General features: G+C 39.7%; 1 protein-coding gene across 2 annotated transcripts in view; it reads left to right on the top strand.

Annotated features, from left to right (window-relative positions):
- LOC309435319 (putative RNA-binding protein Luc7-like 2) overlaps positions 1–13,905 on the top strand; it is a 36,530-nt gene extending 22,625 nt beyond the window's left edge. For both annotated transcript variants that reach the window (XM_082043429.1, XM_082043428.1), the window contains exons 5-11: positions 177–287; positions 1,055–1,198; positions 2,257–2,433; positions 4,662–4,753; positions 5,622–5,651; positions 6,654–6,848; positions 12,857–13,905. In XM_082043429.1, the coding sequence (XP_081899555.1) occupies positions 177–287; positions 1,055–1,198; positions 2,257–2,433; positions 4,662–4,753; positions 5,622–5,651; positions 6,654–6,848; positions 12,857–13,049 (942 nt within the window). In that variant the 3' untranslated portion in view covers positions 13,050–13,905. The remainder of the gene's footprint in view (positions 1–176; positions 288–1,054; positions 1,199–2,256; positions 2,434–4,661; positions 4,754–5,621; positions 5,652–6,653; positions 6,849–12,856) is intronic.
- Positions 13,906–18,006: the final 4,101 nt, after the last annotated feature.

The raw sequence follows: 18,006 nt of genomic DNA, 5'->3' as shown, positions 1-18,006 counted from the left end.
ATGTTATGTATTAACATACGTGATTAGTCACCATAAACTACTAGATTATTGTTTTACCAAGGTTTCGCTAATAAAAACTTATGAAAGTTAAGTCTTAATAAACCTGGAAAGTATTAAGGCTAATGAAATTTTCATGTTCTTGACAGCATTGATCAGTGTTTTTATTGGTGTTTTAGGCAATGGACCACCTGCAGTCATTTATTGCAGACTGTGACAGGAGAACAGAAGTGGCTAAGAAAAGACTAGCAGAAACCCAAGAAGAGATCAGTGCTGAAGTTGCAGCTAAAGTAAGCATGTAAAACTAGTTACTGAAGTCTCTTTGAAGGTCTCTTTTTCTAAGGAGCCAACTTAAGGCTTTGGCAGTCTATCCAATCTGATAATTCATGCTGAGGAGGGGAAAAATAAGATGTTTTTAATGTCTTTCCCAAAACTGCCCTTAAAGCACAGAGAGGAGAACATACGGAAGAGACCTCTGTCATAGTTTTTGTGCTGGGGAAACCTGACTCTCTGTGATACCATGCAATGCAAATGTTAGTAATTCTTACATTTTTGATCAAAAACTTTACCCATAAGCAAATATATAAGCAAATATATAAGCAAATATATAAGCAAATATATAAGCAAATATAAGCAAAACAATACCCAAAACCATTATGTGGTTTTCTCAAGGTCTTTTAACTGGGGGGGGGGGGGGGGGGCGGGGGGAACAAAAAACACTTTTATCAATTTTCTGCCCATATATGCACATGCTAGGAGGAATGGTTGTACAGATATTAATTTTGCAAGACTGTGGTATAGACAACACTGGGAATTACTTGAAGTTTCTGGACAAAATCCTGCTCTGGAGTTGGTACATAGACTTGGTAACTCAGCCTTTCTCTGTGTGTTTTTACATGAGGCAACTTCTGTTTCACTTTTACCTGGAGAAGTTATCTCTGCGTGTTTATTTTAATTTTATCCTACTGATGGTGCATGTAATAACTCAGCAGTAGTTCGGATTGTTTTCCATAATTTAAAAGCCTTTCTTGTGTTAAACTTTTCCTTGTCTTTCAAGGCTGAAAGAGTTCATGAATTGAATGAAGAAATTGGGAAACTGCTGGCCAAAGTAGAACAGCTTGGAGCTGATGGGAATGTGGAAGAATCTCAAAAAGTAATGGATGAAGTGGAGAAGGCTCGGGTAAAGAAGAGAGAAGCTGAAGTAAGTTGATTGTGGAAGGCTTGGGTGAGGGAAAGGGCAGTGTCCGATATTAAATTGGTTGGCATCTGTGTAATGCAAAATGTCTTATCTGCTGTCACATCCTTAACTAATTGCTTCAGATAAACCTAAGAGTTTGCTTGTGGCATCCTGTATAATTAAAGTTTCTACCTTTAAATACACTCCTATACTATTAAAATTATTCTCGCTTCCGTGGACGATGCATTTGTCTTAGTTTAGCTGTATTGGCCAGTTGTGTCTGTGAACACAACAGTTGTGTCTGTATTTGTTGGACCGATGTATCTCATTCAGTCTCGTGGCTCTTGCTGTAGCAACCCTGTTGTGCCTCGTGCTGTGCTGTACTGGAAAGCTTCAGTGACACGAACCATTGTCTTCATGGAAAGAAATTAGTGGCTTGTGTATCGTGCAAGTCAAAACTGTCCTTGTAATGTTGAAGTAGCAGAACTCACCAAGAGCTCTTTGATACTGTGTTTCACCAAGATAATTAAATTTATAGAAAAAAAAATCTGCAGCTGTGTTAATGGTACCAGAGGGGTTGCTGGCAGTCTTGCTTATCTGTCATCTGACTGTCTAGATTAATTTTGCTCAGATAACTTGTTTAACTAGTGTCTAAAATGCAGGTAGATTTTTTTAGGAAACTACTACTGTTTTAAACTGAGTTCAGAAAGAAAACTGGTGTCATGTTTTCATCATACCTTAATGTAGTAATTGTAGTGTTAGCATGTATTCGTTGTTGTGTATGAGAAAGTTGTTCATCCTTCTAAGTAGTATGATCTTAAGGTAAAAATCCCCCCACTTCTTAATTTGCAAAACCAGTTGCTGATGTCCTGCTTTTAAATATGTCCAGCCTTCAATATAAGGAGCCTGTCTTGCATCTTAATGAGACAGCTGGCTTATGAATAGTGTGAATTAACTGAAGGGTGTGCTGGTGTGCATCTAATTCAGTTATCATTTGTAGTGTATCTTTGGTAAAGTGTTATCTTTTTCTGTGCGTTCAGGAATAACAGCTAGCAAATTGTGGTTGGGTTTCTTTTTCCTAGGAAGTATACCGGAATTCTATGCCTGCCTCTAGCTTTCAGCAGCAGAAGCTACGGGTTTGTGAAGTGTGCTCGGCTTATCTTGGTCTTCATGACAATGACCGACGACTTGCTGACCACTTTGGAGGAAAGCTACATTTAGGATTTATTGAAATAAGAGAGAAGCTTGAGGAACTCAGGGTAAATAATTCTTATATTTTTGTGTGTGTATATGCATATGCTCCTACTTAATTATTTGCCAGGCCACCTAAATGGAATATTTCTTTCTGGGCATGTGAATTTTTTTCATATTACTTTAAAATTTGGAATTTCATTCATCTATAAATCACTGAACATTCTAATATAATACAAATTATCTGGATAATTTGATAAGATGACCTCTTTTACACGGAGGTATATTAAAACATGTTCAAAGTAATGCATCTTGGGAACAGAGAGGTGCGATTCCACTTGTAAAATGGAAAACTATTTTGAACAAAAGTCATGTTGAAACATACTCACCAGTCATAGGAGATAGGCAAATTTACTTTTAGCCAGTTGATTTGCTAAAAGTAATAATGGGATCCTTGAAGATACAAGACCATGTAGTGGGCTGAAATGAGTGATATTTATCTAAGTAGGCTAAAATGTTAATAGGGCTGGCGTTGAAATCCTCGTTTTTGGTACAACTGCATAAGGAGGATGATAACATGGCAAACTTTTCCAAAAAGATCTACAGAAATGCCTGGAGCTCCAACAGCCTGCTCTATGGTGAAAGGCTAAAAGTCAATTAGTTTAGTTTATCTGGACAAAGAGTAGGAGGTGACTTGAATTCTTTAGGTACCAACAACTAAAGAAGATTTAATTTTTTAAGTTTTAAGTAATTTTTGGAAGCTTTTAAGCTTAACTGACACTAGATGAAATAAATAAGTTCCAACAACTCAAGGCTGTAGATATTCAGAGTCAGAATACAAAAAAGATGTATATCTTGAAGTCAGGGTAGCCATTAAAATAATGGTTACATGGAGGTTGCATGTTCTCTATAGCCTGAAGATTTGAAATCCAGTTGGAATATTACCCTAAACAACACTATCTTGACCATAAATTGTGTGCTGGAAGAAAGACTTACTGGAATTATATTCTAGACTTCTGGTGTTCAAGAGGATGGATTTGTACACTGAAGCCGTTTATGATCTTAATATGCAATATATGGAGTTCAAGGCTCAATTAAGCATTTAACTGGAGAAATCACTAAAGGCAATAGCTGAAGGAGTTGAAGCCCTAAAAGCAGAAAATGCTGCTACTGAGTTTGATAAAATTGGATTGATTTATATTTTATAATATTCCAGCTGTCTTGCATGGATACTGTGACTTGCCGTTTGGAAAGCCCAGCTCTTTCCGTTCACTATATTGGCAACTTAGGCTTCTAAATATAGTTGGTGTAACTTAAAACTTAGATGACTATAACAGATCGTGTGCTTCCTCTCATCCCTCCATGAAATTGAGCAGAGTCACTTGAACAAGAAACTTTGTTTGTAGTTAAATTACTGATATTGTACAAGGAAGTATAGATATAATTTGACAAAGGGTTGAAATAACTGATTACACCATTCAGAAAAAAAAATGCATGGATAATTATTTCACATTCCCAAAGCATCAATAAAATAATCGTTTAAAGTATTTCGCTAACAAAAAAAGAAAACAATAATTATCCCCTCCTTCCTCAGAGCTCTCCTCAGAGATCTAATCAAGATGCTGCTGGGGCAATTCCACATCTCAGAAGAAGGTCTTTACAAAGAGTTGAATTTCTTGCATCATGTCCAGAAGGTGGCGAGACTTGGGTTTGGCCAGATCTCCAGTTGTGAGTTCCACATCTGAGGGCCCTCTACTGAGCGTGCCTTGTCCCCAGTAGTAGTGAGTTCAACCTGGGGGCCATCAGCTGAAGCGTCCTCTCTAATTATGTTTCATGTTCACAATACAGAAACAAGTAGCCTCAAAACTAGGTATCAGCCCAACCAAGTCATTTAAGACTAAGGATTTATTTATGTCACAGTATAGCTGAAGGAGTTAATTAACTCTCCTCGTTCTGATTCCTTTCTACCTTTCCCCAGTGGCCAAAGTATGATAGGATTGGCATGGAAACTCTCGCATTAAAGGCATGACTTACTGCTCTGAATTCCCTTTTGTGGAAGCTTAATTCTACATATTTCAGGTCTTCATGTAACACCCATCTATTTGCTGCAGCTATTCTGCAATAACTTCTATTTCTTGGAGAGAAAAAAAAAATATTTATTTATACTGAGGATGAGCAAGGGAATAATACACACAAGGGAAAGAACTGAATGTTAACTGTCTAGATTATTTTTATAGCACGTTCATCTGAGAAATTTTGAAATGTAACTTAATGAATATATTCCTTTCGCTTTTAGAGGATTGTTGCTGATAAACAGGAGAAACGAAATCAGGAACGTCTGAAGCGTAGAGAGGAGAGGGAAAGAGAAGAAAGGGAAAAACTAAGGAGGTAGGGATCTATTTTAATTGCATATACATAATGACCTATTTAAGTTTAATGGGGAAACTATGGTGTAGTTCATACACGTTTTTGCATCTGCAGAATCACTAGTCTGCATTCCTTGGAAGCTTAAAAGGGTTGAGAGTGAAATTTATGTCTAAATCTTATAATCTGAGTTGTTTTCATAGAAAGCTTTTTTAAAAACTACAGATAGAAATGCCTGTACCAGTCTGAACAAATGGCCTTTAAATGAGGTAATTCTCAGGTGTGTACTTTGTTTTGAGACCTGACAGATGTAAGCTTACACACATGTGGGTTTCTAACATCTGTCAGGTGTCAGCTATTTCTTTACAGATGTTAGGAATTTCCGTTACTGGAAGTAATTGAATGTATGACTGAGGAAAGGAGTTCACTGTTTTTCTATGAAATAGTTACTTCCAGGCCTTGTGGGGCTGGAGTAAAATGGGATCTGAACTGCAGTTCTCTTCACTTGTCAGCTTCAGAGGTTAACAGTGTAAACTTTGAAATTGGTTGCAGTCTGATAATACATGCATGACAAGAAAAAAAGGAGTGCTTTTTCTGTCAAGAGTGGTGGCAATAAAAAAGCAGATTAGGTATTCTTTGGAGTTTGTAGCATGGTAGGCTCAAAAATAAATTAAAAAATGTAACAAACACAAAACAGTTTTCAGAGGGATGTATTTCCTGGTAAATATGTTACAAAGATATTAATGTCAAAGAAGAGGCCTTTAAATAATTGCCAGTAAAGAAAGAAATACAATAACAGGTCAACTAGTTTGGTTTATAATTATTATTAAGTTGTGCTTTATTTGATAATAAGGTTCTGTAAGAAAAATTGGTTATTTTCCATTTGTTTCAGCTCCAGATCCCACAGCAGACATGCCAAAAGGTATGTAGATTTGCAGACAAGGAATACCATCAGTGAAGCCATCCTTTCGCAAGCTGGAACATTATGAGTTTGACTAGCACTATTTGTTTAAGACATCTGTCTTTACAGGCAAAGCATTCTGTTACATAGTCATCTCTTTGTGTGTTTATACAATATTTATCACCATGCTACTGAGTCTATATGTGTATATCTGTTTTGTGGCTACTGCAATGCAACTTTTTGTCCCAAATAATGCTTGCAACACAGATAATTGCTCTTTTTTCGAAACAGAAGCTTAAGGTTTGTACCGTTTGGTGAAAACCCATGTTTTTTTTAAATCTTAAGTGCCAGGTTAATTCCCAACAGGTGACCCAGGGGTTTTCTTCCTAACCTACACAGTTGAAGATCACCAGTGAGGTATTATTGCGAAGTTATTAAAAAAAAAAAAAAAACCAAACACAAAACAATAACCAAAAAAAGGAAGGGGCGGGGGGAACCATAAATACACACCAAAAAACCAACAACAACAAAAAAACCCCTCCTGAATTTGTATGGTGTTTAGAACCTTCCAGATTAGTTTGATTGTAGCAGCTATATGAAAGGATATAGTCCTACTTTCTTCAAATACCATAATACATCGGTTGTGGCAGATGATCCCTATCACTGCATTAAGAAGTTCTACAACTTTGCCTGATAAAGAGGAGGTTTTAAAATTCTAAAAGTAGATTTTTTTTTTTTTCCACATTTTTAATTCCTTTCAGAAGCCTGAATAGGCTATGCTGTAATCATGCATAGTCTTGAATTAACTGTAAAATTTTCTGCAAACTCCTACAAAGGATTTTGTAGGATTTCTAATGTTGCTTTTCCCGCTGTTTGGCTGTGATAGGACAATGGATTAGCTCTGAACACTGCAGACCATTGTCTCTAGAGTTTTGTTTATGCTTAGAGTGCATAATATTCAAAATACCCTGACAGAGTAAGTAGGTGAATGCAATGTATGGTTTAAGTCCTTTCTGTTCCTAGATCTAGGTCCCGAGATCGCCGCAGACATCGGTCTCGCTCAACCTCCCGGGAACGAAAGAGAAGAACTCGCTCCAAATCCCGTGAGAAACGCCATCGTCACAGGTCTCGCTCGAACAGCCGCAGCCGGAGTCGCAGCCACCATAGAAGCAGGCATAGTTCCAGGGAGAGGAGCCGAGAACGCAGCTCCAAAAAGAGGTAAATGTTGGACAAGAAATAAATGGATTTTCCTAAATGTGTGTTGAGAATTTTCTTACTGAATTGAGTTTACATTTAGCACTTGATAATTTAAACACATTTTGAGCCTGTCTCTGATTTCAGTTAGACCATTAGCATGTTTATGACTTCACATACAGTAGTGATTTTTTTTTTCTTAATAAAAATAATAGGGTTATGGAGGAGTGATATAAGGTGTCAAGTTGATAATACTACCAGCTTCCTGCAGTGTAGAAAGTGAAACAGTTGATCTCCATCTGAGCCCATGGGCATCAGCAGTTGTCTTTCTGTCAACAATTGGTTCTTCCCTTGGACTCTTGTTCCCAGCAATGGAGCCTGTCTGCTGGCTGTGCCAGATAAAAGCCTATTTAGATATGCCTGAAAAGAAACTTGTTGTGTTGCATCTGGAGATGTTGCTTTACAAGGAAAGTGGCTCAACCTCTCTTGGAAGGATTACTGCAGAGAGCAGTCTGGGGCTGTTACTTTTGAATGACTCAGTTGCTGTCTGCTCCTGAGGATTTGCTGGCTTATTTTAGATGAGCGAGGTAAGCACAATTTAGAAGTATGTTGGAATTGCACAGCAAGGCATCTGATAGGGAGGTCTGCTCATAACCAGGATTCCTTTCTGGTATACGTAAGCCAGTGTGGCATAGATTTGAGTGCAGTACAGTGGACAGGGTGCCCAGTCTTAAAACCCTGACAGACTGTCGACTTGCAAGAAGAGAAAAGATCTGGTTTTGCAGTGGCTGCACATGTGGGGTTTATAATTGACATTATTTTAGAAATTAAATCACTAAGGGAAATATGTGTTGAATGTTTTCAAGTATCTCTTGGGTTCTTTGCCCTAAAAATGAGCTTTTTTTTTTTCTTCCTGGAGTCAGTAGGCAACTGTAGTCTCATTGTGCTCTGTAAGAGAGCATAGAAGACAGGGTTGCGCCAAGTCTTTTGTTTCCTTATTTTTGTTGCAGATGGATGAAACTTCAGTCTCCAGCACTTTAGTTGATACAATCAGTAGTGTCTGGTATTTAAAATTCTTCAGGGTGTTGTTCTTTAGTATCCTGAAGTCAACATTTTAGATTCTGCAATTTCCATCTTGATTGTAGCCTGTCATGACACTTATCCTAAAAAGCCTGCCTCGTCGAGGCATTCACAATGGCAGATTAGTGAACTCTTCAAACCTGTAGTTTTTCAGTCTTAAAATAGACATTTGCCTTTGAATCAACACATTTGTGAACTTGGATGAACCGCTGTATAGAGCAAATGCTCAAATTGCCTTTAATTCTTCAGCTTTAAAGTCTGACCTTGCAAGACCCAATTTCAATCCTTCAAAGAAAACCATGCTGATTGATTTCTTTTTTTTTTTTTTTTTTGGGGGGGGGGGATTTGCATCGTAGCTGCTCAAGCTGTCCAGTATGATATGCACAATGCAAATGATGCATTGTCCTGTATGTTGACAGAGAAATACATAAGAACAAGGAAATTATGTGAAACGTTGGTGCTATCCATATAACATTAAACCTGTCATTCCCAGCTGCCAAAGGTGAATTGAAAAAGCACGAGGTGATGTGAAGATTAAGTTAGTGTCATCTTGCAAGATGCTGTTAGAGGATAAACCCTTCAAGCCTTGTTTTGTGTGAATGCATTATAAAGATGAGGTACTTCAGGGCATGAGATTTTAGTCTTATGATATTTGGTACTGGAAATATTTTCTCACTATATCAGTTCCTGCCCTGAAGGAATGACACACACCTGTGTTGGAAGAATCCTTGGTGCAAATAAGAGGTTTGCATTACTGTTAACTTGAGGGGAAAAGATATTGCTCTGCCATCATTAATTAGCAGCTCATACCTCTTATTTCTCTGAGGTCAAGCAAAATTTTTCCTCTTAAAGTATGTATATTGTGTTTTCAATAGACTGAAGAATCTTAGAGCCATGATGTTGCTGCACTGGGACCAGGGTACCTATTAAACTTGCAGCCAGGCTGGATGCCTCCTCTGTAGAGATGCCCTTCTAGCCATTAGAGCTGCTTTTCACATGAATGTGGGAGGAGTCTTTCTGTTGAACACCGCTGTTCGTGCCAGAATCCAAAATAAACGTGAACTTGCAGGCTCAAATGTATTATACTTCCTTGTCTTCTATAACTCTTTTCTAGTCCAGGGAGGGGTTTGTTGCCAAATCCTATTTTTAATTTTTTTTTATTTTTTTTTTTTAGGAATTTCTTAAAATCCTGATATGAAATACTTTTATTCAAACCTGTCTTCGTTAAGCTCAAAACCTTGTTGTCCAAGGAATTCTGGCCAAGAATACTCTCAAAAATAAGACAAACTCCAGCAAGTTAACTTCTTCAGGAAGGAGTCATAGCCTTTTGGTTTTGAATAACCAAATAAATTCAGATCTGGGGAACGTGGTGCTTTTGCCAAACTCTTGCAGAAGAGCAGAGTGTGACACCAGAAGCAACAGAAAGACGGCTGAAAGCTGCAGCAGTGGCAGCCCGTGGTGCCCCTAGTTCTAGGGCCTTAAGAGAAACGTGGAGTTGTGGTTGCTCTGTGAGAAGAGCTGCATCATTTTATGTTAACCTAAAGCCTTAAGTGTGATTTTTTTGGCCTTGGTTAGAGTGCCATAAAATACAGTTACAGTAGGCTGCTGAATCCTGCTGTAAAAGCTATTTATGTGTCTGGCGTTTTTTTCAGTTTTTATTATATCCATTATGGTTTCAACATGTAAGCATACTAGACGATTAGACTCCTCACTGGAGAAACTCTAGATGTGCTTCTCCTAGAAGTCATTTTCCCGTTTTGTTCTATATAACATTACCACAGACAAACCTGTGCTGAGTATTGTTTGCAGCAAACCATGCAGCTGCTTCTGGTTTTCCTGTCCACTCTTCTTCAGAAAGTATTTTATAAAGAGCCTTTCACATAAAATGAAAAGCTGCCACTTCTCAGCTACTTCTTCGTTCTGAAAGTAAAGGGATATTTATTCTGTACTGTATCTGAAGATATTTTACTAATATATAATTTTGTCTGACAGACATGTTTTCCTTAATCTTGTATCATCATTCACCTTATGAAGAGATGGGTAGATTTTAAATCTCTTAGTGGCTGAGATCTTGTTTCAAATTTATCAATATGAGGAGCGGACCTATGCACTCTGTGGGCCCAACTGAATGTATACAAAGCGTCTGGAAATAGTAGCAGTGTGTCTAAGATAATGGGAACCCACCTGGTAATAACAGCAACAGCCTAAGGTAACAGGAACCCTAGGTCTATGCAGCCTTGGATTACTGGCTTATCAAGAGCAGGTCTAAATAAAGTCCTGTTTTCTTCACAGTTAGCTATAAGTTCCAAATAACCAAAATGAATCATCTTTCATCTCATTAGGAACAAAATACGTATTTTGTGCTTCTTGATTGGCAATGGAAAAGTGAATTTGCAGTTAGGTGTTGAGGTGCATGCTCAACAATAAGATCAATCATGACAGCAGACCTAATGTGGGGAAATTGGGTCAGTATTCGTGAGTCCACTTAGAAGAATTCATGTGACAAGGGCTAATGTACTATTAGACATTGTATAGACAAATAAAATACCTGAAGTCATAGGATGGGACTTCATTTCACCTGGCTTTAGATGACTGGGTTACATGTAGGTCTCATGAGTCTCATTACAGACTCATCTGACATAATTTTATGTCTATGTAAGATGAGACAAATCATGCCTTAAAGTATCTTATTTCTTCTGCTGACTGTTAAGGAAATCTGGCTGATTAGCTTAGATGTCTACAGCACAGACTGTAGTGAGTACCCACCTCACAAGCTGGGTGAGGTAGATCCCACTCTTAGCATTTAGACAATTATTCCCCACTCTAAGCATTTAGACAGTTGTTATTTTTTTTTTTTTTTTAAATATCCTTCATATCCTGGTGGACAACAAGATATTCTAGCCATGTGCTAATTTTCTGCTGTGGTAAAGAAGTACAGATTTCACTTTCTTTAGTTTTGATTTGATTTAGTTGTGGGTTTGGTTGGTTTGGTTTTTGTGTTTGTTTGGTTGTGGGTTGTTGGGGGGGGGTGTTTTTTTGTTGGTGGTGGTTTTGTTTCGTTTGGTTGTTTTTGTTGTGTGAGGTTTTTTTTCTGTTGAGGAGGGGTGAGCACAGACCCATTTAGTCAAACACCGCTTGGAAAGTTTGAAACTGTAGCTACATCTTTCCCTGCTTTCCTAGGTCTGACTGGCTGCTCTAGGATTTTTGTCCAAGGCTACTTAGGTGGTTTTTTTGTTCTCAGGCCCAATGCAGGCACCCACAGATACTGTCTTGGAACCAGTATCACATATTATAACACGATTCATAGTTGGTGAACATGACATAGTGGATGCTGCCCACATGTCTGGTGAAGGGGTCTATTTCTGTTGAAGAATCCACCTGATCAGTTAGAAAGTCATGCTCTCCAAGCATTCTAGATTATGTACATCTAGTAGAGGTTCTGATTCAAAAGGCTCTGCCATGCCCTTGATAAAGGTGGGAATGGTATTTTAATTGAAGTCTTCTGGTAGTAATACTGCTTGCTAAAGGGATTGTATAAACTTTGACATCGCTATGCCGTGATTAATAAAAGCCAGTCTTCCTTCTCGTCAGCTGGTTAGAGGCACCTGTAGAGAGATGACATGGCTGGATGAATGCATCTTCAGTTCCTCCAAAAATGCATTGAATGAGAAGCCAGAGCTGTGGATGTCATCTCATCCTGTCTGTCTGCCTGTTCTAGGATTAATTACTAGAGTCAGCCTGAGTCAACTGGTTTGGAAGCGTTGTTACTTCTGCTGGGGACTTGCAGCGCAAAATGCTTGTGAAACAGCTATATTAACTCCAGTATTAACTTCTTATTTGACGTGTATTTTGTGGAATAGGAGCAATGCCTGTGGATCTTAGTGTCTGCAAATACTAAGTCTTGCAAAACACTATATTGTAGGGAAAATAATCTTTCCAACAAAGGAACTAAAATGAAAGGGCACTTCTTTGTAAGATTGTGAAAGGAAATTAGTGCAGGAGCATGATGCAGACTTGAGTTTTGAAGCTTTGAGGTGATGACAGTAACTTTCTATAAATTGAGAGAGTACAGTCTTGCTGTCCAGTACACCAGATTTTTTTTACCAAGAAATTAGTAAGTGGCTTTGTAACATGCTGTTAAGATTTTTCTGCAAAAGAATGTATTGGAATCTTTTTATGATTACAGTGCATCTTAAAATGAAAATGTGATGCCTTTCAGTAACATGCTTAGGTGTACTCTGTGAGAAAATATAGAGGAGGATGTCTAATCCATTTTTTTTTCCAGTACAGATACCTCATTTCATTTAAAACTATGTGGACTGTTTAACAGAAAAGCTCTTTCCTGGCTTCATTTTAATGTTTTTGAAAATGCTTATTATCAGAGTAATATCTAAAAGTAACACCACCCCAAGATCATAAAATCATACAAGGGATAATTCTTCTAACAGAACCTAATCGTGGCACAGATTCCAGATTTGTTTTATATTTGTCATGTAATAGCCTCACTCAAGAATAATGCAAGCTGATTTCCCCTTGCTTTTAATCAAACTCCCATTTTTAAAATACATTTTGTAAGTTTGTGATTTGTATATCTGAGGTAGGCTAGACATTCTTCTCAAGGTAGAGACTACAGACGAGAAATTTCAATTAAGCTTCTTGTTAATGCAAGATTTGAGGGTGGATGTTGAAAATAAGCAATTTAGTAAAGCACATTGACCGTAATCTGGGTTCCATAATAAATGTAGGTTAAATTCTGCCTCTCCCAGTATTTGTCTTTTGAAATTGGAAGTAGGAGAAGAGTAGAATGATTTCTGATGGCTTTTCAGAAACTTCTATTTATATAAATCTAAAGTTGGGTTGGAAAAAGAAGAAAAACAGCATTTTGATTTTAGTATTTAATAGCTACAGATTTGTGACTCACTTGAATTCTCAAATTTCCTGCACTTTTTCAGATCCTCAAAAGAAAGATCTTCCAGAGACAAAGAACGTTCAAGAGATCGTGATAGAACATCACGTGATAAAGAGAGAAGCTCAAGAGAGAGGTCACCGCGAGATTTCAGAGACAAGAAACGTTCTTACGAAAGTGCTAATGGCCGATCAGAAGACCCGAGGAGCTCAGAGGAGCGCGAAGCAGGGGAGATATAACTGGCTGTATATTCACCTGATCTCTAGCTTCCTATGATGTTGCGTAATATGGTTTAGTTTACAGTTGTTCAAAGGGACACCAGTGAGCAGTTCCAGACACTGATCCAACTAGGGTAGATGTACAGTATATAAAAGTGGTTATAACCAAGTCAGAATTAAACCCCATCAATTAATGATGCCTAAAGCTGGGTCCTGGACTTCCACCAAGTTGTAAAACTTTTCTGAAAGATTTCTCTTTATTCAGGACAACAGTTTTATGTACCAAGATGCAGATCTCAATGTTTTTAATCTCCTTTCCAATACAAGTTAGTGAACAAATTATATTGTACTACTTGCCTCGGGTGCTTTTGAACCTTTATAAATTCTCCAATTCTGCTCCAGTCAAAACAGCAGCATTGAAAGGTTGTATCTTGGGGGATTTTTTTTGGTTTGCTTTTTTTGTAAGAGGGTGGGTGGATGGATATTAACTTACTCAAAGGTTATGTTCCCAGTGATGTTTTTGTTTGGGAACCTAGGAGTTGATTACGGTGGGAGCATTTAGACAGGAATGTGTGCTGGAGAAAACAGAAATGTCTTTTTGCAGTGCCTATTTAGACTTGGAAATTGAACAGCTGTTGCATTACATCTTTTTTTATTTCTACTTAAATTTTGAAATCAAAGCCAGTCCCATATCTGTACCATTTGATTGGTATGTGTTCAATATATTTGTTTTTTCCATAAAGACTCTTTCTGCTTTTTCTTGTGGGGTGTAAATGGCACATCCTTAATTGTATTAAAAACAAACAAAAAACCAGCAACAACAAACAAAAAATAATAACAAAAAAAAAAATAAAAAGGAAACCACATTGTCCAATAACTTCACAAGGATATACTGGTCTCTTAAGGTGGTTACTTAGCAGTTCGGTCATTTGAAAAGTAGCATTTGGTTATTAGAGTTTTTAATATGCAGATGTGCTCCAGGAGAAGCAGTATTTCTGATTACAATCCTGACCATCCTAAGATCTTCAGATGCAAAAAAGCTTGGGGAATCATAATGATCATGGCACAACCACTAACTCCTAAATGACTTCAGTTTCAAAAAGCAGTATTTCATTTAGATACAAGCTGCCTTTACATAAAGGGGTTGCTGTCGATTCTGTCGGATTGAAAGTGCTGAGGGGCACATAAATAATTCAGATGTGCCCTATTCCCACACAGAAGAATGTAGAGATTGGTAAGTTCTCCTCAAGATAGCACACCTGAGTTGCTTCATAGCAGCATTTGTTATGATTTATTGGCTTTTCAGCAGATTCTGCAGACTCTCCTCTGTGTCTCCCTAGTCCAAGTGCCTCTGCAGGCCTGCTAACAATGGGTATATAATACCACTGTAAATTCACTGCGTGCATTTTTCCTCAGTGTCTTTTCTGTAGCCTCTTCAGTGTGGTCAGAACAAGACCTTTACATTTCAGTGGGGATTTCTATCCAACGTCATACATACCCTCCACTTTGGAATTCATGTCATTTTAAGCTCCTAAAGAAATACAGTGATAATGGCAGCTAGGTATTTAACACTTTTTTATTTATCCATTGGAAATCTGAAGATGAGTTTTCCTCAGCATGCTTTATGATTTCCTGTGTGGCCCAGCTGTGTGATGGATGTAAGTTACCAGTGTTTGTCATCTGGTAGGAGCACACTGTGTTCTTGTCACACCTTTGTTAGTGGAATTCTAGTGGTGTGACAAAAGGTGAACAGTCATTTGTAGGTGCATCTTGCATGGCAGAATTGCCAGTGAACAGATTCCTAACTCCTTTGGAATGCCTTTCTGGAATAAAAATACGGCAGAATTACCGAGGACCTGTCTGCCCCTGCAGCCAGCAACTAGAAATTTTGAACCATAAGAGGGGGTGGCAGTGGGTTGGGAATTTGCATACTGTGACAAAACACTGCTTAGACTTCTTACTAGCAAATTCTGGGCAATATGCCATTGATTTTTACAAAAAGCTTTTAAATTTAATTATGAAAGGGTAATTGGATTTGAGCCTTTCCTTATTTATAGGTTTTCATGGGGTGGTGAGTTTCATAGTATCCAAGTACCACACCAGTGTTAAGCAGAGAAGGTAAGTCTTACTTCTGGTGTCCTGATAATCTGAATTACATGTAGAAATACGTGTCAGGTGTCTGAAATAAGGACTGGAGTGCAGCTGGGAAGAGAACTAAGGCAGTTGATGAAACATCATCTGATGCAGGAGATCTAGAACATCTGTCCGTAAGGGAGAGTGCTTTGTTGTGCCCAGATAGGTCAGGATCTTCCACCCTTCCATCAGAACCAAGCTACTTTTATTTCCAGGAGAGTGAAACTGAGGTTTTCGTCACCTGCATCTCCTGCTGCACAGCTGAAGAGTGGTATTGACTGACATTAGTTTGCGTAGTCAAAAAGATTATGAAAGGGTCTCGGGAGATAAATCTGTCCATTTCTGATGCATCACATAAGGGAAAGAGCTTTGACAATAATCACATAGGTTGGGCTTTGTTACTTGTGATCTTTTATTTCCCAGTCTTCAGTAAATGGTTCAGCAATTGTTAAACCTGACTTCTGATCTAGAACCAGATCAGAAATACAATGGCGAGGTCATTCAGGCCAACCCACTCAACCTACTAACCCAGATCAAACATGGCCCACAGGCAGGGATGTACCTTCTGCCTTCACAGCACGCTAAGTATCATCCATCCACACTGTACTTGTGACTTCCCACACAGAGCCTGTTTCCCCAGCTTTTCCCCTTTTGATGGCTTGTTCAGCTGTTGATTATTATGAGACAGCAAGAGGTGAGTGCTGGACTCTCAGGAGATGGGTGGGGGTTGCTGCTGTGCAGCAATGTCCCTGGCAACACCTGTAGCGATCTGTACCGCTACTGATTCTTCGCTCAGGTCTCACAGCTCTGCAGGTCCTTGAGAGAGCCTGATCACTCAAGGACAGTCCTGTTCAAGGAAAGCATCAAGTTCAACAAGGGCAAGTGCCAGATTTTGCACCTGGGACATGGCAACCCTGGCTGTACATACAGACTGGGGGACAAGATGCTGGAAAGCAGCTCTGCAGAGAGGGTTCTGGAGGGTCAACAGCAGGTTGAACATGAACCGACAGTGTCCCTGGCAGCCAAAGGGCCAATGGTGTCCTGGGTGCATCCAGCACAGCATTGCCAGCCAGGCAGGGAGGTGATTGTCCCGCTCTGCTCTGCACTGGTGCGGCCTCACCTGGAGCACTGTGTGCAGGTCTGGGTACCACAGGATAAAAAGGTTATAAAGCTACTGGAGAGTGTCCAGAGGAGGGCTACAAAGTTGGTGAAGGGTTTGGAGAGGAAGCTGTCTGAAGAGCGGCTTAAGTCACTTTGTTTGTTCAGCCTGGAGAAGAGGAGAATAAGAGGAGACCTCATCATGGCTACAGCTTCCTCACAAGTGGAGGAGGCAGGACAGGTGCTGAACTCTCCTCTTTGGTGACCAGTGACAGAACCCAAGGGAATGGCAGGAAGATGTGCCAGGGGAGGTTTAGGTTGGACATTAGGAAAAGGTTCCTCACCCAGAGGGTGCTGGAGCACTGGAACAGGCTCCCCAGGGAGGTGTCACGGCCCCAGGCCTGACAGTGTTCAAGAAGAGACTGGACAATGCCCTCTTAATGTCCAACCTAAACCTCTCCTGACACATCTTCCTGCCATTCCCTCAGGTCCAGCCCATGCCTTTGAGTCATGTTCCATCCTGCTCCAGGGGCAGCAAGAGAAAATAGGCGAACCAGCCCGATAAGCGAATCAATGCAAATGAATGACTGTGTAAACCTTAAATAGTCTTGGGGCCAGGATTCTCTATTTAGCTGAAGGGACAATGCCAGGAACTTGTCTTAAGACAGCTGGGGCCAATGAAAGACAGCTAAAAGCATGGGTGGGTACATGCAAACAAATGGATTTAGCTGTAGGAACATACACAGCATCGCAACAGGAAGCTTCTGCGGTGCTGAAGGGGACTCAGTGAGATGTGTGTCACACGTGTGCTGTCTCCTCCAGGACTAGTACAGATTCAAGCAGATGGCAGTTTCAGTCAGCATTAAACAGCATCTAAATGCTCCCCCAGTTTACTATTCTCCATCTGACATTTCACATCCCACCTTACTTGGTACAGTTGTCCTTTGTTCAGCAAACTGTAGAGGTTAGTTTCTTCTGCTGCAGTGGCTTATAAAAAGTGTAAATGCAATGTTTGTTCAGTCCTGTATGGTTCTTGCAATTTTTTTGCTTTGATCACTTTTTTCTACTCGCTGCTTAATAAATTCTTGCACCATTGCTGCTTATGCAATTCTTTATTTATTTTTAGTAAGACCTGAAGATCTGGCTTTCACTGCAGCCTGCAAAACTGGGAAGGAGCAGAGTGCTGGGCAGGGGATTCCAGAGAAGGAGAGAGGAAGGAATGTTCATTTTACCCTAGGCTTTCCTCTTTCTCCCTGGTTTTTGTTCTGCAGGCACCTGATGGACGCTCCGTGGGCAATTAGAAGAACTCTCTCATGACTTGTCTCTCCTGGTTCTGGCTTTTAATCTCCTGTTGCTGGGGAAACCACATCTCAAACCACATCCCCAGGCCCTCAGTAGTGCTGTGCAGAGCACGGCAGGTGAGCAGTGTCCTAGGAAATGCACTGCTGTGGAGTCGGGACCAGCCAGCAACGAAGCAAGTCTGGCCACGGGCAAGGCCAGAAAGGGCCTGATGGACAGCAGGAACTGCCGTGGCTCTACAGCCCTTCCCCAGGCTGAAACGGTCTGGTGAATGTTGGCTGTAGTAAAGTATTGGTGGTTATGCTGAGTTAGGAGCACAAAGGGTAGAAGTTGTTCCTGGGGCTGCCTCAGAGGGGCTGCGAACTTTCACAGCACCAGCATCAAAGGCCTGCTCAAGCCTCTGTGTATCCATCACTAGAGGGTAATCACAGACTCATTCTGGTTGGAA

Source organism: Streptopelia decaocto, assembly GCF_964273445.1.
Source record: "Streptopelia decaocto genome assembly, chromosome: 1".
NCBI lineage: Eukaryota > Metazoa > Chordata > Aves > Columbiformes > Columbidae > Streptopelia > Streptopelia decaocto.
The sequence above is the reverse complement of the archived record's forward strand: the minus strand, read 5'-3'. Positions and strand labels throughout refer to the sequence as shown.